The 22,489-nt window shown below is 38.5% G+C and overlaps 1 protein-coding gene across 2 annotated transcripts in view; it reads right to left on the bottom strand.

The window, feature by feature from the left end:
• Positions 1-22,489, bottom strand: part of LOC134669029 (ATP-binding cassette subfamily G member 4) — a 68,624-nt gene that overhangs the window by 7,352 nt on the left and 38,783 nt on the right. For both annotated transcript variants that reach the window (XR_010098845.1, XM_063526551.1), the window contains exons 3-9: positions 21,272-21,392; positions 20,157-20,259; positions 19,508-19,662; positions 8,616-8,802; positions 5,931-6,045; positions 1,005-1,243; positions 308-446 (exon numbers count right to left, since the gene is read on the bottom strand). Coding sequence is in view for 1 of the 2 variants with exons in the window: in XM_063526551.1 (XP_063382621.1) it covers positions 308-446; positions 1,005-1,243; positions 5,931-6,045; positions 8,616-8,802; positions 19,508-19,662; positions 20,157-20,259; positions 21,272-21,392 (1,059 nt within the window). In the remaining variant the exon portion in view is untranslated. The remainder of the gene's footprint in view (positions 1-307; positions 447-1,004; positions 1,244-5,930; positions 6,046-8,615; positions 8,803-19,507; positions 19,663-20,156; positions 20,260-21,271; positions 21,393-22,489) is intronic.

Raw genomic sequence — 22,489 nt, 5'->3', positions numbered from 1 at the left:
TTATAAACGAGTAATAATTTATTAAGTACCCATAATTATTTACTATCCGCAATTGTGTAACTAATTAACTTAATTGGAAAGAAATTAAGTGCCACAGTTATAAATAATTAATTAGTGTTATTGTTAACAGGATAAAAATTTCTCTTCACTTCAGAGAAATATTATTTGTGTTCAGAAGAATCTATTTAGAAAGAAGTTAAGGTAAATTGGTTTGTTTAAAAGTTTTTTTCTTTTCCATTAAACTTTTTGTTTCGATTTGCATGATTGTCATCTAGCCTAGTCCCCCGGTCTTAAATTTAGAACTAACCTTGCCGATTCCTGAATATCTGCGTCATCATCCGACACAGCAGAGTGTAGAACTGCTGAAGAAACGTGGTAGGATACCCGCAAGAGTCCGACTGCTCTTGCACTTTCATCCAGTCCATTGACGAATTTATCTGTGAAACCTGTTTGCGACACGTGCGGCATTAAATATGGATAAAAACAGTTTTACATATTTATATATGCAAATTTTGGCACATATTTTACTTCCTTAGTAACTCGCAGAAGTTTTTATACCTACGTCAATTGTATTTGTTATGAACGACGGACATGTAAGTATCTGGTCTATTTATAATCTTAATAACATAAAAAGATACTACTTAGCTTAGTATAGTGACGCATTTATTACAAAAAATATATCCGGTAGTATGATAATGTGATTGATTAAATGAATTTTAATAAGAACTTTGGATTAAAATTGCGTGCTTGATTAAATACTATATTTACTCGTATATCTAATTGTTATAATACTAGTAAATAAATAAAAGTAAAGAAAGGGCCAGCTAAATAATCTATCAAATCTAAATTTATACTAAATATTACTATATTTCTGGGTCATACACAGATTCTAAAAAAAATGCAGTCTATGCAAATAATGCATAGCTTCCGACCAGTCAATCCTTGTATTCCTTGTAAGTATAGGTAGTAGATACCTATTAGGTATTATTTTTTCGCTTAGGTACCTGACTAGTTAAAGAGCTGCTCGAAGTACTGCCATTATACTTCGGCACTTTATAAAGGCACTTCTCGTTGCTCAGCATGATCTCGGTCTCCTGAGCCTCCTCCGTCTGGTAGCATATCTTCAGCTCCATGTTGTTGACCGGCTCCGTCTGTTCCAGCTTTGATGATTTGTACAGTTGTCCGTTTAGGATTTCTTCGCATAGTAACGTTATGTTGTCGGGGTTTTCTGTCACTTCGATTACTGGAAATAAAAGGGCATACAATCGTGACATGAGTTATTCATTCCCATTTCATTAAAGATTTAAATATGGTTCCTAAATTATGACAGATGTTTGGAAGATGTCAGCTTGTATGTAAATACGTCTACATTTATTCTTTTGCTCTCTGTTTTTTTTTTAACGTGTAATACATTTACACGCACTCTCAATAAGCCGAAAAAAATAGATACGATCGAGATTTTTGGATCAACCAAATAAATTAAATAATATTATACGCTGAGAGTTAACTACTATGAGCTACGACTAATGAAAAATTAAATTCAAAAGTTAAAGAAAGAGTCATTTTTAGTTCTGACTTACAATTACATCGCCCAGGACTGGCCCCGACGTAATTTTTGAGAAAATTTAAATTTTATTGTAACCAGTTAAATAATGTTAAGACTTTTGGGTTTTTGATAATGATAACACTCTTTAACCACGTAAACCGGATTAACTTTATTTTCGTACTTAATGAATATTTACGTACGTACGTACGTAACAGCAACAACAGTTTTGATTTGGCGGCTCGTAAATCTACAGACCATAGGAGTTCGTGTTTTTTTTGCTATTGTGTGAACTTCCGCATTGTTACCTATTTAATTTGCAAATAACATAAACTTGGTCGTGTGTCATATCTACTGTCAATCTATTTAGGACAACATAACAAGTATATTTTTAGACCTCTTCTAATAATATAGCTAAGTACAGGTTTAAAACGACCTTGTCCTTCTAGTTATCGCAACTGTTTTTTTCGATTTGACGTAACAATAATATGCATATCAGTGGCGGAGCGTCCATAGAACTCGATTCCCATCGGCTTGTCTGAAATTGCGGCTCTTGGGTCATTTTTTTTAAACTTATGAAGAAAAGGAAGGGCAACTCAGCTACGGCTTGCCTACGAACAATCTAGACGCGCCGCCACTGATGCATATTAGTTTAGGAAATACAGACAGCGACCGGACGTCATTTGTTTTAATTCTTGTATTATGCGTACATACTCTCACGCGAAGTAATGATTAAGTCCATCCATAGTTCAGTGGATCTGGATACGGATTAGTAAACATTGTAAAACATACCTATGTTTAACATAACAATGTTTACAAATCTGTATGTACCTTCTACTATAGAACTAACTTTTCGCCAACACGGCAGTTCAGCAAACTTTAATACTTACTAATAAAAATATTATCACTAGCTTTCTCAATCTCGTTACGTCCACGCAAGTGTGAATGAGATGTTTATCGACATTTTATAAGTTTAGTTTGCAAATAGTTCAGTATCTGTAGCGCTGCGTCGGTAAGGGAAAACGCTTTAGCTTATCGCTATCGCCAGTATCGCCACAAAACAGTTTTCGAACGAGCGAGCGAAGCGAAGCGAAGTTCTTACATTCGACTTCGGACACGCGGCCGGCTAGCGGCACGTCCCGGCATTTCGATGTTTTTAAGCTGAACTGTCAGAAGATAGTTTGATACTCAAGAACTTAAGTAAATTTGTCCTAATTTAAACGAAATTGGGTAAACGTGTAGTTGAGGGCAGTAAATTTTAGTCATTAAATTATGAGCAGGCTTTATCAAGAGGTTATTAAGCTAGAAGAGCTTAAAATGCTAAAAAGCTATTTGTGAGGGGTCATGCATTTCTGGTCATCTTTTTTGTAAGAAAGTATGGTCGAGTTTGGTATCAAATGAAAGCGCTCGCCTTGCACTTTTATAATATCGTCTTTAAATTTACCATTTTGGAATAATTAGCAAGATAAAAATAAACATAGTATAGGTATTTGACATTTGGCAAGAAACTATGGAAGGTAGAGGTTCTACACTCCATAGATACAAGAAACAATACGGCTTACCACAGATACAGTTTATTTTAATCTCTATGGTGAATCAGTTAAAGGCTCCACAGAGCTTACAATTATAGTTTGTCAAAGGACTGTCTCGTTTCAAACACAGACAGAGAGAATGATACTATCTTTGTCTTACACCAGTACTAGCACCCGAAAGAAAAGGACGAGTATAGTTTTTTTGTTCTTATTTACTGACAAATTTGATTTGACAACTATATTCGCACACGTTTTCAATCCATTGTCGACTTTAGCCTCGCCACAAGGCCACAGACGTCCGAAATGGGGTTGGCAACTGTCAAAGGTTTGCATAGATGGCGCCATCATAGCTTGCCTCTTTGTCTATGAGATTTGGCTTAAATGACTGGCATCCAGGACATAAATATTCATTACAAACAAAAAATTGACACAATTCTAGGGATTGACAGGGCAAGCTATGCTGGCGCCATCTTCAAAATACTTCGACCGGCCAACCCCATTTTCCGAACGGAATGACATTTGTAGAGCGACGTCCCGTTCCTACCTGTCATTCCGTACGGAAACTGAATGAAAATTCCGAACGTCTGCGGCCAAGGTAAGTGTGCAACAAAATATAGATGAAGATGGCGGCCATGCACTATGTCATAAAAATCGTCACGGATGTCGTTTTTTAGATTTTGGGGGGCGCAGATTTCGATGATGATGATTATTTTGAAATCCAACATGGCGGCCATGCACTATGTCATAAAAGTCGTCATGGATGTCGTTTTATAGGTTTTAGGGGGCCCCGATTTCGAAAATGATGACCATTTTGGAATCCAAAATGGCGGCCATGCACTATGTCATAAAAGTCGTCATGGGTGTCGTTTTATAGGTTTTAGGGGCGCACAGATTTCGAAAATGATGACCATTTCGGATTCCAAAATGGCGGCCATGCATTATGTTATAAAAGTCGTCATATATGTTGTTTTATAGGTTTTAGGGGGCGCGGATTTCGAAAATGATGACCATTTTGGAATCCAACATGGCGGCCATGCACTATGTCATAAAAGTCGTCATGGATGTCGTTTTATAGGTTTTAGGGGGCCCCGATTTCGAAAATGATGACCTTTTTGAATTCCAAAATGGCGGCCATGCACTATGTTATAAAAGTCGTCATGGATGTCGTTTTATCGGTTTTGGGGGGCGCAGATTTCGATAATGATGACCATTTTGGATTCCAAGATGGCGGTCATGCACTATGTCATAAAAGTCGTCATGGATGTCGTTTTATAAGTTTCGGGGGGCGCAGATTTCGATAATGATGATCATTTTGGATTCCAAAATGGCGACCGTCCACTATGTTATAAAAGTCGTCATATATGTCGTTTTATAGGTTTTTGGGGGCGCAGATTTCGAAAATGATGACCATTTTGGAATCCAACATGGCGGCCATGCACTATGTCATAAAAGTCGTCATGGGTGTCGTTTTATAGGTTTTAGGGGGCACAGATTTCGAAAATGATGACCATTTTGGATTCCAAAATGGCGGCCATGCACTATGTCATAAAAGTCGTCATGGATGTCGTTTCACAGGTTTTGGGGGGCGCAGATTTCGAAAATGATGACCATTCTGGATTGCAAAATGGCGGCCATGCACTATGTCATAAAAGTCGTCATGGGTGTCGTTTTATAGGTTTTAGGGGGCACAGATTTCGAAAATGATGACCATTTTGGATTCCGAAATGGCGGCCATGCACTATGTCATACGGATGTCGTTTTATAGGTTTCGGGGGGCGCAGATTTCGAAAATGATGATTATTTTGGAATCCAAGATGGCGGCCATGCACTATGTCATAAAAGTCGTCATGGATATTGTTTTATAGGTTTTAGGGGGCGCAGATTTCGAAAATGATGACTATTTTGGAATCCAAGATGGCGGCCATGCACTATGTCATAAAAGTCGTCATGGATGTCACTTTGTAGGTTTTAGGGGGCCCTGATTTCGAAAATGATGATCATTTTAGAATCCAAAATGACGGCCATGCAGTATGTCATAAAAGTCGTCATGGATGTCGTTTTATTGGTCATGATCATCATTTTCGAAATCTACACACCTGTTTCAAATAAGGTATAGGTAGATGCATCCTAGTAAGTCAACAACATCTATATCTACTATCGAATTGTACTTTTGATAGTAGTACGAAATGTAATCTGAAAGGGGTCAAGTAATGTATTCCTGTAATGAAGAATCTACATTGATTCCAATTACTAGTAATTGTAGTATTCGAAAATTGATTCCTGATTCCTCAAATGGAATTGTACTTAGTAGGTAATTCGATATTGTTAGATAACAAAGTAATCTGGGAATCGGTAATCAGATTACAAAGTAATTTCCAGTAATCGTGGAATCAGGAATCAATTACGAAATGCCCATCTCGGACTAAGTAGCACTGCATTCAATTGATCTTTTTGGCGAACGGCGAGTTCACAGTTCGGGGCGAACTACTAGTTTATTTATTTTATTATTTACCTGAACCCAGTTTTTGCAAAGAGAATAAAAAGCCTCGAACCAGTTCACGAGAGGATCCGAGCACTTAGATCCGCATTAATTTAGTAGCATATAAAAATACTTGTTTAAGTAACTTGAAACAGACGAACATGATATAGACAAGGAGGTAAGTGTAGGTACCTAATTTTTTTTATAAAGAAATCATTTATAACACCGTACGCTGCGTATAAAATACCAGCCCAGACGACCCGGGACAGACAGTCATGGCGAAGATTTACTAGAAGAGCCGACCCCAAATGATGGTATTAAGGCTAGGAAGAAGAAGAGGCTAGTGGATAGTGAGTTAGTTATGGCAGAAACTTACTAAAGTCAGCTGGGTTGTGGTGCCGTGGACATGGCAGACCGACGCTCTGCAGATGCGGCACCATGGCGGCCGTGTCACCCTGGTAGATGCACCGACCATCAGCTAACACGTACACCTGTAATAGAGGTTTCATTAATCGGTTATTATCAAGCCACGGCATAGGTACCTACACACGCTAGACCGGGGCCGGAGCTTCCGGCGCTTCATTTTCTATGGAAAGCACCACGTGATCACCGATCAGCCGTCAAAGGACTTGCATTTTTACAAGCTTTTATTTAGTTTTACCTGACCGTTGTCTGTCTGTCTGTCTGTTAATCAAATCTTGCAAGTTAAATTTGATCCACTTCCCGGTTTCCGATTGAGCTGAAATTTTGCATACATACGTAAGTCGGGTGACAATGCAATATTATGGTGTCATGGAGCTGATCTGATGATGGAGACCGGAGGTGGCCATAGGAACTCTGTGATAAAACAACGAAACCTAATTGTGTTTGGGGTTTTTAGAATTGTCTCGATGAGTATTAGTTGCCTGTGGAAAGAAAAGTACAGTCAGCGATAAAAGCTTGTACCAAAAATGAAATTTTTGCCAAAGACTTATTCACTTTGTTATGTCAAAGATGGTAAATACATAGCTTACCAATAACATCTTATTAGAAAAAAATAATCACGGCGCACGAGAGGTTAATATGCCCTTAAATTTAAATGTAACAATCATGGCTGATGCTTATCTAATTAAAGTAGGTAACCACACTTTACGGAGTTTAGACGGACTCTGAACTCATTATGCAAAAACGCATACATAATTACATAATAGCTTCGTGTTGAAGTACCTACCATTAGCGACACTTTCGACGGAAACAATAGATGATAACAACCAGAACCAGTACGCACCGTAGTGCACTGCAATGTTATTCGCATCGCTTAGAAGCCATCTAAAAGAGTCATGAAATAGTAGTTTGTGTGACCAGGGATCAAAATGATAATATTTCCGTCAAGGGCGTACATTCCAATCCTGAATGAAGCGATGGATTCTACAATTAGAATCCCGAACGTAAGGAGGGATTCAAGTGTTAACGCCCAAGACGAAATAATTTTGATACCGTGTGACATATATAAGTACTGCTTTTCACATCTTCTATGAGGGAATTGTGATGCTTAAACAGATTATTTAAAAATAGAGTGCTAGAACAGAAAAGTGTTACTTTGATCCCTCCAAGCAGGGAAGAAAAGTGCCACTTTGATCCCTCCTAGCAGGGAAGAAAATGCCCTTTTTCGAATTGTATATTTCTGTTGGTATGGTGCGAAGGACTTTGTGATCCGTACAGTCCATACATACCATATTTAACTGCACCTTGACAGAAGTTCAAGTTCACAGAAGCTACAAGCCCCCAACTATGTTATTTGTGATATTGTAAAAAATAATTATGTGTTGTTAAAAATTGTTAATAATGTTTAGTTTTTTATAAATATGTAATATTTATTACGCGTTGGACTATATAGTCTGTAAGTGATATGTATTATTTTAAATAATAAATATAAATAAATGTACTGCATATACAGTTACCTAATGCTTGTTCCAACGATAAATACAAAATTCAAGATAGGTACCTAGAGAGCGTAAAGAATAGAACCTGAGTTTGCTACTCGCCAGAGCTCTTAAGCAGTAATGAACACGCGGCCAGGCCATTGTTTCTTAGGATATTGTTTCTAATTCCAATCTTGTATTCAAAAAGCTGCTAACAATGATAAGCGTGTCACACGCTATTGGTGCCGCTTGTTTGAAGGCTGGTCGTTTTTATTTTAGCTTAGAAAACTATTTGAAAAACATTGACCTATTTCACATCATAATGGTAATTCTCAGATTTGTAATAGATACCTGTTATTACCTACTAGGATAAATATATACACTAAGTGAACAAGATATATACGGTGGTATTACTAAAAGAAATTAATAACTAGCTTAAGTGAACAATAATTTATATTGCAGAATTATACGCCTTACGACTATTATGCATGCAATAATATCATTGTTATAATTACAACATATCGCCACTTAAGAGTTTAGTAGTTATCAGTACAGAGTATTGACAACACTAGGATACTTGTAGATTCCCATTCACAAAAGCTAAACCACAAAGATAGATAGACGAAGACTAAAGCTAAAGCTTCGAGACTATTCAAAGTTTGTGTATTTCTATATACTCAAACGGAGATACATAAACATAAAAAATTCGAATGTAGAAGTTCGCGTGTTTAGATGAAAGCAGCCACAAGTCCGTTCTAATCAGATTGTGATCCTTAGGCTTACCTTTGGCCAGCTGTTGACGACTTTCGGCTGATATGGCGATGAATAATATCTGGCACCTTCCAGGATACCAATTAAATACCGAAATGGCCAAAGCCTTGAGCAAAAATCATTTGCCTTTTAGGCATAGGACCAATTTTTGAAATTAGCACGTTCATACATAACCCATTATTGTTCTTGTGAAACCTGTCCTAAATTTACTTGGCACAATTCCATGGAGTAAAAGATGGGTGTTTTAGGAAGGGGTGATGGGAATAACAAATCCAAACTGTCGAAGAGTTCCAAAACCTAAGCAAATGGAAGAAATCTATGTAAACATATGATATCAGGAGGAAACAAAAGATATACTCTAGTGTATTGATAGCCTATCTAGCTCATACCTGATCAAACAGCTCCAGTAGCGAGGCAGCCGGCTGGTGGATGGTGCACACCACAGTGCGACCCTGCCGCGCCAATTGTCTCAGCAGCTTCACACACTGCACCGTGGTGACGGTGTCGAGGCCACTGGTGGGTTCATCCAGGAAGAACACTGGTGGATTGTTTACTAGCTCGAGGGCGATCGATAGCCTGTGGAGGGAAATACTTATTAAATAATAAGCTGTGGAAAACTCAGTTGTTTTCCACACACATCAATCATTCCTTTGAGAGTAATTATTTACATTTTTTTGTTTTATTCTTTGAAATATTATCTTGACAGTTGTTACCTACTTGTTGTTCATTAACGTATTGTTCATATAATTTGTTTGTTGTACCTATAAGTCTTACTGCCTGATAGCCTAATCCCAATTGTTGACATACTGAAATGTATGGGAATTATCCGCTATAAAACATTAATAAAACTAGATTCTTTACAGGATCAAAAGAAATGTATTTTTCATCTCATGACATTGTCAACCAAATCGAACGAGCATAGACACACGCGGGAGGATACATACCAGCTCCTCCACCCTTAGCTGAAGAGCCAGAAGTTATAAATAAACATATCTAACTAAAATCAAAACATTGCAACTGCACCTAAGTTGTACATAAATGACAACAACCTTAAACATAAATTAAACTTTATAATTAACAGCCTTCCGGGGTCTCAAAACCCTACTCCCTAAGCGTTCGACCTCAACTGTCGGTGGTGGCAATTCTGTTGGTTCCACCGTCACTGGAGGTGTGGGCTCTCCGACCTCTGCCGGCGGTGCTTCCCTCTCCTCTAGCTGCTGCGGCAGCTCTCCTACGTCTACCTGTGCTTCCCCATCCGTCGCGTCTTGCCATTCGTCCGCAGGGTCATCGTCTATCAATTGGAATGGCGTAGAAGAGGCGGATAACGAATTAGCAACCTCGCGCTCGAGGTGTACATCTGGGTTACTAACGTAACGCCTCAATTGGTCAATATGACGTTTACAAATTAAATTATTAATATCTAATTTAACTAAATACATTCGGTTTCCTATTTTCTCTATTATTTTACCCTTGTGCCACACGGGTTTCCTATTAACATATGAGCGACACCACACCCAATCGTTCACACGAAATGTCCTAGAATCATTACAAGTTTGTATAATTTCCTCTAACTGATCCGATTGTTTTTTACACGGTGGGCGTAACAGATCCAATCTGCAGCGTAAGTCACGGCCCATCATTAACCGCGCAGGGGACGCGCCGGTCGAGCAATGTACGGTATTTCGATATTCAAACAAATATTCTTGAAGCTTTTCATTAATTTTATGCTTACAGGTATGAGTATCTAAAATAGCCTTGATCATTTTTTTACAGGTTTTAACACTATTCTCAGCCTGTCCATTGCTGCATGGATGGTAAATTGGTGAAGTGAGATACGAGATACCGTTAAACTTACAGCAATCAATAAACTCCTGAGAAGCTATTTTGACGTCATTATCGGACACAATCGTTTCAGGGAGGCCGAACCTAGAACATAATTCATTTAATTTTGTAAGCAAGTGTTTGGTAGTTGTACCATTAGACATATCAATACACTCTAGCCATTTGCTATAAGCGTCAATGACTACTAAATAAGTCGATTGCGCGACCGTCATGTAGTCAATATGTATCCTAGTCCATGGTCCCGCGGGTCGCGGCCAGGGCCGGGGCACGGCGCGTGGCGGCGCAGGCCGCAGCGCCACGCACACGCGGCAAGCGCCTACTGCCTGCTCGATGTCGCGGTCGACGCCGGGCCACCACAACCGAGAACGGGCGACGCTTTTCGTTTTAACAATGCCTTGGTGAGACCTGTGAAGTTCTTTTAAAATGTCGTTTCTGTACTTAGTGGGTATTACTACTCGGTGTCCTCTAAGTAGACAACCATCGACTAACTCCAGGTCTGTTTTACATAAGAAATAAGGCAAGATACTTTGACATATAATTTTACGTGGCCAGCCATCATTAACATATTTCATTACCGTCTTAAGCACGCTATCTTTTGAAGTCGCTTCGCGAATGTCTTTATACGTGACCGGCAAACCTTCTAATTGAAGTGAATGTAAGGCTGGTGAACAATTGTCTACGTCATCTTGCGAACCCTCTTGGGGTACCTGGTCCAACGGGGCCCTTGAAAAAAAATCGGCAACCACATTTTCCTTACTTGTTGTATACTGAATTTTATAATTGTACGCAGATAGGAATATTGCATACCTTACTAACCGCGAAGCTGTGGTCACTGACATGCCTCCCTTCTGGCCAAAGATTGCCAACAACGGCTTATGGTCAGTCTTTAAAATAAACGGATCCTGTCTGCCGTATAGATATTGATGGAAGCGTTTAACACCAAAGACAATGGCAGCCGCTTCCTTTTGCAGTTGACTATAATTGCGTTCACTCTGGGAAAGAGAGCGGGAACCGAAAGCTAGCGGACGTTCACAGCCAGCGGCGTCGACTAGTGCTAACACAGCTCCAAGACCCGCGGGTCCAGCGTCAACGGTCAGCACCAGTTGTGCCGTCGGGTCGAAGTGTGCTAACACGCGATCGCTGCTAAGTTCTCTCTTCACCCAATCGAAAGCCTCCTGCTGTCGATCCGTCCAAACCCACCGTACGCCGTCACGCAATAGTTCGTGGAGTGGCGCAAGTATAGCCGAAGCATTTGGAACAAAATTCCGGTAATAATTTACCATACCTAAAAAACGCTTCAACTCTGTAGTATTGGACGGCTTAGGTACTTTAGCGATTGCCTCCACCTTTTTCGGACATTTGTGTAGACCATCCTTATTAATGATATGGCCCAAATACGTTACACTGTCCTGAAAAAAGGCGCATTTGCTTTTTTCTAATCGAAAACCTGATTCCTGAAATCTTTGAAAAACTTTTTCTAATCTTTCTAAATGTATAGTTTTAGTCGGACCTGTCACACAAACGTCATCAAGGAAAACTGTCACACCTTCAATTCCTGCCAAGAGGTTCTCAATAGTGCGCTGAAAAATCGCCGGAGCACAAGCCAGTCCAAACACGAGCCGCTTGTACATGAACAACCCCTTGGTCGTATTGATGGTCGTCAGTTTTTGAGACTCATCTGATAATTTAATCTGATTGTAGGCCTGACTACAGTCTAATTTAGAGTAATGTTGACCATTGCTTAGTTTAGCGAAAACCTCTTCGATCCTAGGCAAGGGGTACTTATCAACGTGAATATCCTTGTTTAACGTTACAGAGTAGTCTGCACATATTCTAATACTACCATTAGATTTCGGAACCGGGACAATTGGCGTCGCGTATTCAGAATGATTTACTGGTTCTAATATACCGACCTCAACTAACCTTGCGAGTTCGGCCTCCACTGCGTCCTTAATAGCAAAAGGCAAAGGGCGTGCTTTACAAAATTTCGGACTCGTACCTTCCTTCAACCGTAAATTAACCTCAGATCGTGTATAACAGCCTAATTCCTTGTTAAATAATTCTTTATACTTGTTGACCAATTCGCGTATCTCTGGGTTATTTGCTGGAAATAAATCAATTTTATTTATTTTAGACGTAATAGTCATATCAAATGTAGACATAAACTCTCGCCCAAGTAGCGGGGAACCGCCATTTTTGACAACAAAGAAACGAATATTTCGTGACCGCCCTTCAAACTTAGCTTGTGTATGAAAATGACCTAAGGGCGAAATTTTATGTCCATTGTAAAGGCACATTTTAATATTCGTTTTTAGAAGTTTCTTGTGTGAAAAATGTTTGAAATACAGCTCGCTTGACATTACATTCATGCCTGACCCAGAGTCAATTTCCATGGTAAGGTTAACATTGTCATCAAGAATAATAGGAACTAGGATTGGTTCGTTATTAACTGACCTTAAGTTAAAAAGTTGACACTCTTTACAGTTACTGATTGAATCCTCTTCATCGGAACTTGGGTTTGTCCCCACGTTAATATTATTAACGGACTTAAGCTTAGAATTGCACATTTTCAATAGATGGCCCTTCTCTTTACACCTTTGGCAGCGGTAGTTTTTGTACCGACATGTCTCAGCCGCGTGGCTCTTCATGCCACAGACTGCGCAACGATCTTCTTTCTTGTACGCCTTCTCAGGCGCGCCAGGTCGAGCAGCGCGTGTCCACAACAAGGGTTCCTCCTTGGTTACTGTAGTAGCGATCAAGGACTGAAAAACCGCAAAAGACCGGTAACCTAAAATAAAGGTATCAATTGAGTAGGTATCCAACAGTAATGGTACCCGAATAAAACGGCAAAATACTAGTACCTAAAATAAAGGTATCAATTGAATAGGTATCCAACAGAAACGGTACCCGAATAAAACGGCAAAATAGGAGTACCTAAAATAAAGGTATCAATAGAATAGGTATCCAACAGTAAGGGTACCCAAATAAAACGGCAAAATACCAGTATCTAATATAAAAGGTATCAATTGAAAAGGTATCAAATAGTAACGGTACCCGAATAAATAAAATTCAAACGGTACCGTTAAGGCTAACGGTCTTCAGTTGGTAAAGGACCTTATGCCTATTGTAATAAGGTCTTTTCGAAACCGGCAATCCCTAAAACCTATAAAACGACACCCATGATGACTTTTATGTCAAAGTGCACGTCAGACATCTTGGATTCCAAAATTGTCATCATTTTTGAATTCTGCACTCCCTTAAACCTATAAAACGACACCCCATGATGACTTTTATGTCAAAGTTCACGTCAGACATCTTGGATTCCAATTCTGACATCATTTTTGAATTCTGCACTCCCTGAAACCTATAAAACGACACCCATGATGACTTTTATGTCAAAGTGCACGTCAGACATCTTGGATGCCAAAACTGTCATCATTTTTTAATTCTGCACTCCCTGAAACTTATAAAACGACACCCATGATGATTTTTATGTCAATGATGATGATGATGATGACAATATAATTCATAAACAATCACATTGGGATCCGTGTACCTAGTGAAAAGTGAGAGGGAGACACGCGTTACCTCCCGCTCTCGCGAGTGACCGGTTTGAATTGAGGTATCAGATCATACGCTATTAGGTTTTTTTTATATAAGGGTACCGTTTGGACGGAAGCCTACATTTAACGGTACCGTTTGGGCTAAAGCTTATTTGGATACCTAAAGTATTGATATCAATATGGAATGCTAGTTTAACGGTCGGGTACCTATAAAAAAACCCCCAAAAGGTACTTTTATTTAACGGTACCGTTTGAACGGAAGCTTGTTTGGATACGGGTACCGCTTGATATTGGTACCGAAATGCTACTTTTAACGGTCGGGTACCTTTAAAAAGACCGGTCAAAACCGTTTTTAACGGTACCTTTTCAGTCCCTGGTAGCGATCGCCGTGGCGCTGGCTGTAGTTGCGCGCGCCTGACTCGCGACAACTGTCTGTTGCGCTACTTCTAAGGCCTTGGCGAAAGTAAGTTTCGCCGCATCTTGTTCACACACGCGATCTCTTACTTTTCCTGGTCGCAGTCCGAGAACGAAGCGGTCGCGGTACACCTTATCGAGAGAAGATGCAAAGTCACAGTGTACAGCCAAGCCTCGCAGTCGAGCTGCCCAATCCTCCACGCTTTCTGCCTCCGCTTGCATTGCGTTATAGAACTTACTAAGATCCGCAAATGTTGCACGTTTCGGGGTCAGATGGTTATTTAATGCTTCTATCAACTCATCAAATTTAGAACTTTCTACCACCTTAGGATGAAGTAAATTACGAAGTAAAAGATAAGCTTCGTCGGATAGATGAGTCAACAAGACGGCCCGTTTCTTGTCCTCGGAATCTATTCCATTTAACAAAATGAACTGTTTTACCTTGTTACAGAATATTTCCCATTGTTGCGTTTTGGGTTCAAATGCACTTAACGTGCCGATAGTCATCGTCGCCATGTGAAATGTATGGGAATTATCCGCTATAAAACATTAATAAAACTAGATTCTTTACAGGATCAAAAGAAATGTATTTTTCATCTCATGACATTGTCAACCAAATCGAACGAGCATAGACACACGCGGGAGGATACATACCACATACCATTAATCATCTCTATTGCTAGGAATTAAGAATGAAGGTGGCGACTATAATGTCCAATAAATTTACTGCACTTTCGCACAACCATATATTTTGTATGTAGGTTCCGTTCTGATAGCGAGTGGAAATAGGCTCCCACTTCCACTCTTTTCAGAATCAGAACAGAAGCTCTGCACGTAAATACATACCTTTATATTTACGTATTATATGTCTCTTAAAAGCAAGACATGGCTTTTCGGTATTCTTAACTAAAAAGAACAGGATTTATTTTATTGTAGACTGTTTGTCACTAATCTGGTATTTATATTGATTCTTTTTTATTTTTAAGTCGGACAGTTAAACCGGTGCTTAAATGTGAAATAGCAATCGTTTCTTGAGCCGCAATCGAACTTTCAAGTTGATTTGATATTTTTCGCACTGCGACTCTCAGGCAACAATAAGCATATTGAATATATGTATAAACATTACAAAACAAATCTATAATGAGGTGCCCTGCGAGCTGCAAGTACCTAATATCAAATCAAGATGTCGTTTTTAAACTGCAAAAGCAACTCTTTCTCTCGGCCATTACCTGTATAAAACAAGTATTCAGCAAAAAGGATAACAAATGAAAGAATTTGTAACTGTATACATAATATATGCAATCCAATACTTAGGTAGTGTTTTGTTTTAATATGAGGAGACGTGTAAAGTATTTAAAGGATAAAATAAGAAAAAGTATCAGTGTTATTCCAACATGATAATTGAATCTTATGTTTACATTTTTGAACACACCTATTTAAAGAAGGTTCATAGTAAAGTTGGAATTATGGACTTAGATAAGAAATGAGTCATAATTTATGAATCAGATGAAACAATATGGAGCCATCTACATCATTGTAGGTAACAACACTAATGATAGATCATAAAATAATTATAATTACGAGTGCACACCACCTTCAGGATGTGGTTATTATGTATTACAATGCATAATCTAAGGTTTGTTTTATATATCTATGGGGTGATATAGTTAACTCACTATTAATTCTCCTGAGCCTCTCTGTACATTAGAGATTGAATTAGAGCTACCATAAACACATCTAGATTAGGTATGTGAATTCAGATGTTGATATCCATCAGAAAGTTTTTCGTGATTACCTATAGATTTGAATTGTTATGCTAAGGATCACCTCTAGACCACCAAACCATCAACAAAATATAAATATGTTATCGTAGGTATTGACTGTGTTGTGTTTTTGCAAAAAAAAAAGATATTGGCATAAAAGTCAAATAAAATACTTACAAAGTAAAATAATTTTTGTCGTTATATTTTGTAAACTGAATACTGATTATGCTTCGGTTAACAACGTAATTAAATAAACAACAACAAAATATTTAATTGAGAAGTTTTCGGAGTTGTTCAATACAGCAAAAGTCGTTCAGTGTGACTATTATTTTGTAGGCGTCGTGTGGCGAGAGGAAAACACCCCGTATTTACGGATTAATTCAAATCTCGTGCCAGTTTTTATAAATCGACAACATTGCAACATTGGCAACTCTGTAAGTATGAACTCAGAATACTGTAATTACAAACCATGATTAAACCTATTTCTGGAAATCACTTCTTAATAACTCTATGTACCTACTGAAGAAACATTGTTTCGACTAATCTAGGTTAATCTGATGGTATAATTTACGATCCTACATTTTGAGCTTAGGCGATCAGTCTCAGCACTTGCAGTATTCAGTCATTAAGAAACATACACCTACTATAACATTTACCCGAAATATCCAGCTAATAAGTAAACTTACCTATATAAACAGTAGTTCCCAACCAAAAGGATTTTTTCACAAAGCACCTTGTCTTACGTTAGGTATTTTTATTTATCCACTTACTTATCGAATATTTTGAAGTTATCGTTAAACAAAACGCGCAAATTTGAATATCTAGTTTGATGAATTGCAGTAATTAGTTCCACGCATTTGTCCAAACGTTGGCAATGCATCCAAACGTTTAGGGTCAACGGCCCTGAAACAGCGACGCCAGTTGGCACCAACCTTCGCCAACATCGGCCATTGGGTCAACAGCCGTTAAGCTTTCTGATTTACACATACAGCCGATGTCAAATACATGTATACATATCTCACCCTAACTGCAATGACGTAAGGCACACAAGTGTTAACATATATTTGACGTCGATCAGGTAGGTACATATAACGTAATAGTTCGCAAGCAGTTCTCAAATTTCTCCGGATATTTGCATTTTATTAGCGACAGATGGTAAATATGTAAGGCTGCTGCTTTATAGACGAAAAACCGGACAAGTGCGAATCGGACTCGCCCACAGAGGGTTTTTTTTTTAATTTATAGTTTTCAGTTTTCCTTTTAGTAGGTTTAAGACGATATTTAATTACTTGCCAAATTTCATAGTTCTAGGTCAACGGGAAGTACCCTATTTTGATCTCCTTGAAAGCGTCGATATTTATTGAGGCATAAACGGCCGTATCATTTACTTATAAGTTTGATTTTTTCACAGGTTGATTTTTTATGATTTTAATTACAACTAGATACCTCCACGCCTTCCCGAGATAAAGGGTCATGACAGACAGATGGACGGAAAACATACTTAGTTGTGGTATAAGGGTTCCGTTTCCTTTTGAGTTATGGAACCCTAAAATATAGTAAAGTATGCCGTTATTTTAAGACCCAATTAAAACGGGTTTTTTTAATACCTCTACCGTGTTTATAGGTTATTACCTAAGGTGAGTACCTAACTAATTTAATTTTCTGACATACATTTCTGTCTGTGTGATTGTAATGCCAAGATTGTCAAGAAACGTTACACCTTTGACGCGGTTCTCTCTAAAAATAACTATAATGCAACCCGGCCTACGTGGGTGTATTGTCAGTAAATTTTGGCCGATCTTAGATATTAACCAAGTCTTTCTTGGGCTTTTATTTTCTCCCAATTTAACAAAATTATACATAACAATTTCATCTATTTATTTAATTAAAATTAAACTGAATAGGTACCTACATAGTTATAAAATACAATAGGTAGGTTCATATCTCTATTATCTTGTCTTATGTATTGTTGGATGTCTGGAAGAGATCGCTTTTTAGCGATGAGACCGCTGTTTACAAAAGTATCTTCAGCCGTAAAGCAATTGAATATTACCATTTGAGTCTTTCAATAATAATAATACGCCGAGAATGTACATACGTTGTGCATTACACTATGCGTTTGTGTTTTGTTTTTCGTGTCCACAAAATGATGTCGTTAACACGAGTCTTTGTATGGTTTATTTTTAGTTAAGTACTTGCGTCCGTACCAGATATTTCTTGCTCAATTTATTTTAATTGTTCGTGGCATATAATTATTATTTTTATTACAGAGCAGATGCCATTTCACAATTCTAGTTTACTGTGTAGATACCTAACATAATTAAAGGATTCCTTATTTATATAAGTTTTTATTCAGTCAAGTTTACAATAACGTAGGATTCTTAAACCAGATAAAAAATATATTGCTTGATATAAAAATATGACCACTAATTTATTAACTTGGTTCTATTATATCATGATTTGATCACGTCTTAAGTCCCAGATTTCAATCATAAATTATATATTTACGTCTCCTATAGGTATATTATCTGATTGGCAAAGAAATGCTAATGTGAAATGTGCAACTGCATCGGCTCAAGGACTCATAGTGATAGCTCGTCGCATTCACTACATTTCATGTCGTAATTAAAGTAACTATACAAGTATGTACATATATTACTTTCAAATTCCTATTAGAAGGTCCACTTTAGCGCGCTTAATAAAACTCGTAGGTTGGCGACATACTTGGCGTCGCCCTAAAAGAAGCGGCTCAAATTTTCGTAAAAACCGGGATAACGTGGGGACAATGCTAGCAAGCCGAAAATATTTATATTTAGTACAGTTGACGTCAAAGATACCTATGTTTATATTTTTCGCCTTATTACAAAGGCATAAGGTGCAAAAGTGTAAACATATCTTTGACGTCGACTGTAGGTACAGGAAATAGTGAACCCTATTATACATTTTCTATCGTAAGAGCTTTACAACTAGTAAGGTTACCACGAATAATTTTTTGATATTTTTTTTAAATGGCGGGACTATTCACAACAACTCAACAACAACACAACTCACAGGAGTTGTAGACCTCATTGCAGACCCATGAATAGTTCTGTAGCCACAATTTTAGGTTTTAATTAAGATTGCAATCTGTACCTAAGTCCCTAGGTACTTATTAAATTTGTACATATCATATCAATTGTATTTACATTTAGAGTCCATTGTGTACGTAATACATACCTGTATAGACTTTGTAGTTATTAGCCATGGTTGAGTGACCTCTAAAAGATCAGTTGCAACAGTAAAAAAAAAAATAAGTATAATAATAGCGTAAGCTGTTTGAACAAAATGGTTGAGCAATGAAGTTGATGATGGTACTTACATAAATGATACCGTCTTAAAAACTAAAACACCGTAGGGCTAAGATGGTCGGCTCTTTATCATTTGTCACCATGCCTGTCACGTTCTAACAAATATGTAAGTGCTAAAGTGACGCATGGCATGACAGGTGATAAAATGCGACCATGATACCGCTCTTTGAACATTCAAGCGCCATTATTAGTGTCTTCTTTATAATTTTAAAAATTCCTTGTCTAACTTTAATAATAAGTTAATAATTAAAAAAAATAACGGTAAATAGTGCATTCAAAACCGGTTACATTTAATATGAAAAATTAACGTTATCGTTAACTTAGATAATTATAGTTTGAAAAAATAGCTCACCTCTTCTTCTGCCCTCCCGACAGCAAATCTGTCTTCGTATGCTGATGCTCCAGCAGTCCCAGCTCCTGTAGTATCTCCGTAGCATGCGCCTGCGCTCCTCTGGGCAGCTTCAGTTTCGCTGCTACATCCATGACCTCACGGACTGTCAGTAGAGGCTGTAAATAAATGTGACAACTTACACATGTTTTTTTTAGAAAGACCAATGATTGACCCGGATTTAATAGGGATGCGCTTAATAATCCAAATTATTAAATATTATTCCATACACCTGGACGAAGGGGGCGAATTTCTCTTCTAAGTAATACCTTAGTGCGTAGCACAAATGAAGGACTTGCATTGACAAACGCAAAGAGGCATTCACTTTCCACGCTTGAATGGGTTTTCCGTTCCTTTAAGAACGGGAAAGATAATACTTAATCCATCTGTGCAGTCCTCTCACATGCATCATAATTTAAAAATCCTCGTGACATTGATAAATGTTTATTTCAGCTCACGCTAGACCGGGCCGTGCCCGGGCCGAGGCGTCCGACGTGTCATTTTCTATGACAGCTAATCGGTGATCACGTGGTGCTTTCCATAGAAAACGAAGCGCCGGAAACGCCGGCCCGGCCCCGGCCCGGTCTACCGTGTCATCCTTGAATTATTATACCTGTAGTAGATCTTCTTGCGTGATGTAGCACGAGGAACGTTGGAACTGGTGCTCGTTTCGAACCTGTCCATTGACTAGGAGCTCGCCTGTTACCCCGACGGATCTGCATAATTGAAATGATATTAAATAAATAATAAATAAATAATTCAGCCTATTTACGTCCCACTGCTGGGCACAGCCTTCTTCCCATGCGCGAGAGGGCTTGGGCTATATAATTAGTCCCCACCCTAGCCCAATGCGGATTACATACACCTTTGAATATTTTCGCAGATGTATGCAATGCAGGTTTCCTCGTGATGTTTTCCTTCACCGAAAAGCTAGTGGTAAATATTAAATGATATTTCGTACATAAATTCCGAAAAACTTATTTGTACATGCCAGGATTTGAACCGGCGACCTCCGGATTGAAAGTCGGATGTCATATTCACTCAGCCACCACCGGTTTACAATGATATTACGTCTAGGAAATCAGGTTTAATAGAAGCTAATAGGTGGCTTACTGGCTTACCTAATAGTTACCAAAATAAGGTTAAAGCCAAGGTAAGTATGTATGTTCTCGGTTGTATTCTGATAGAGCTAGGTATTGGTCAACTGATCAATTCCGCTTCTTAAATCCAAGTGCGAGTAGTAGATAGGTATGTTAACATAGGTGCGGTTAGCATTCGTTAGACATTTCTTAACTACATTAAAATAAGTAAAAGAAAATGTGAAAGTGGGTAAGCACTACACTTTTGCATAATATAGACAGACTAATATTAGTCTAGGTATATACCTAGACACGATATTAACAAACAAATGATTATTATTCGTCCGTACGAATCACCGTACGAAATGTGTGACCGGTGAAATTAAAGAACAGCATTGCAGCATTTGAGATATTTACACCTATTAAAAAAGAAACAGTTTCTATTCATGCGAGATTTACTTTCGTTCTACTTCGTTGATAGAAATGCTAGAATAAAAAAAAATGGTTTACTTTGTGTCGCCTGACGGTAAGCGATTACAGTCGCTCATGGATACCTCCTGCATCAGAGGGGTTATAAGAGCATTGACAGCCTTAAGATGGGAGTAGCTACGCTCTTTTCTTGACATTTTTAAGGTTTGAAGGGCCTTACCGATATCCGGAGATGGCGTTGAGTAGAGAGCTCTTCCCGGCGCCCGATGGCCCCATGATGGCCACCAGGTATCCTGAACGGAACTTGCCGTGCACCCCTTTGACCACATCCCGCCGTTTTTCTGTAACAAAGAACATTTCTTTAATTAGTATTAAGTATACCTTTATACATATCTCATCGGCCTACTATAGATAATTAATTATACACAGTGAGATAATGAGCCTAGCAACGTATTGTTTGATCCTTTATAGATCGGCTAGTCGCCATGATTAAATGGAAAAAAGCGTTGGTGGCCTAGCGGTAAGAGCGTGCTATTTTTTAATCTGGAGGTCACGGGTTCAAACCCCGACTCGAACCAATGAGTTTTTCGGAACTAATGTACGAAATATCATTTGATATTTGCCAGTCGCTTTTCGGTGAAGGATAACATCACAAGAAAACCGGACTAATCCCAAGTTTACCTTCTGGGTTGGCTGGCTGTTGCTTTCGTAAAAACTAGTCTCTAGCCTCCGTCAAATTATGGGATTAGTTCCCATCGCAGGCTCCCATGAACCCTGGCAAAGATACCGGGATAACGCGATGAAGAAGAAAAAGTAGTAGTTTAATTTGTCACTCATTTCATTCCACTGGTATACCAAATTGAAGGTGATTTCTACCCCAAGGGCTCATTTCGACGTGCGAGAACTCGCATGCGATTTTAGTTACATTGCGGACCATCGGGACCAATGAGGTTACATCAACGCAGCCGACCAATCAACGCAAACCTACTTACTTCTTAAAAACATTAGTATTTTACAGTAGGTATTGTGGTTGTGGTTTAGGAAGGATATTAGGTAAATAACCAACCACAATGGTTTACGCTTTTAAGCCGCCCACTGACTAACAGTCCGCCGGACGATATCGGCCGGTCAGTTGTTCGGAACTGTAAAATTTTTGTACTAAGTAACTGTCAGGCCGATATCGTCCGGCGGCCTGTTAGTTAGTGCTCGGCTTTATCCTCTAAACCACAAGTCTAATAAGTAGGTACCTACAAGATTGGGTAGGTACAAGACAGTTACAAAGGTCAGCATACAAGATGTTGGCGATTCGACTTTACATCTCGTAAATTAATATCCCATCACAATCCCATGAATCCCATGATGCGCCTAGAAAAAGTGTACAAACAACAAGTACAAACTGTCACGTGACAGTTTTGTGTTTTACTTAACAGCTTGCTGT

This window comes from Cydia fagiglandana, chromosome 11 (assembly GCF_963556715.1).
Source record: "Cydia fagiglandana chromosome 11, ilCydFagi1.1, whole genome shotgun sequence".
Taxonomy (NCBI): Eukaryota; Metazoa; Arthropoda; class Insecta; order Lepidoptera; family Tortricidae; genus Cydia; species Cydia fagiglandana.
This window is presented reverse-complemented; position numbering and strand designations above follow the sequence as displayed.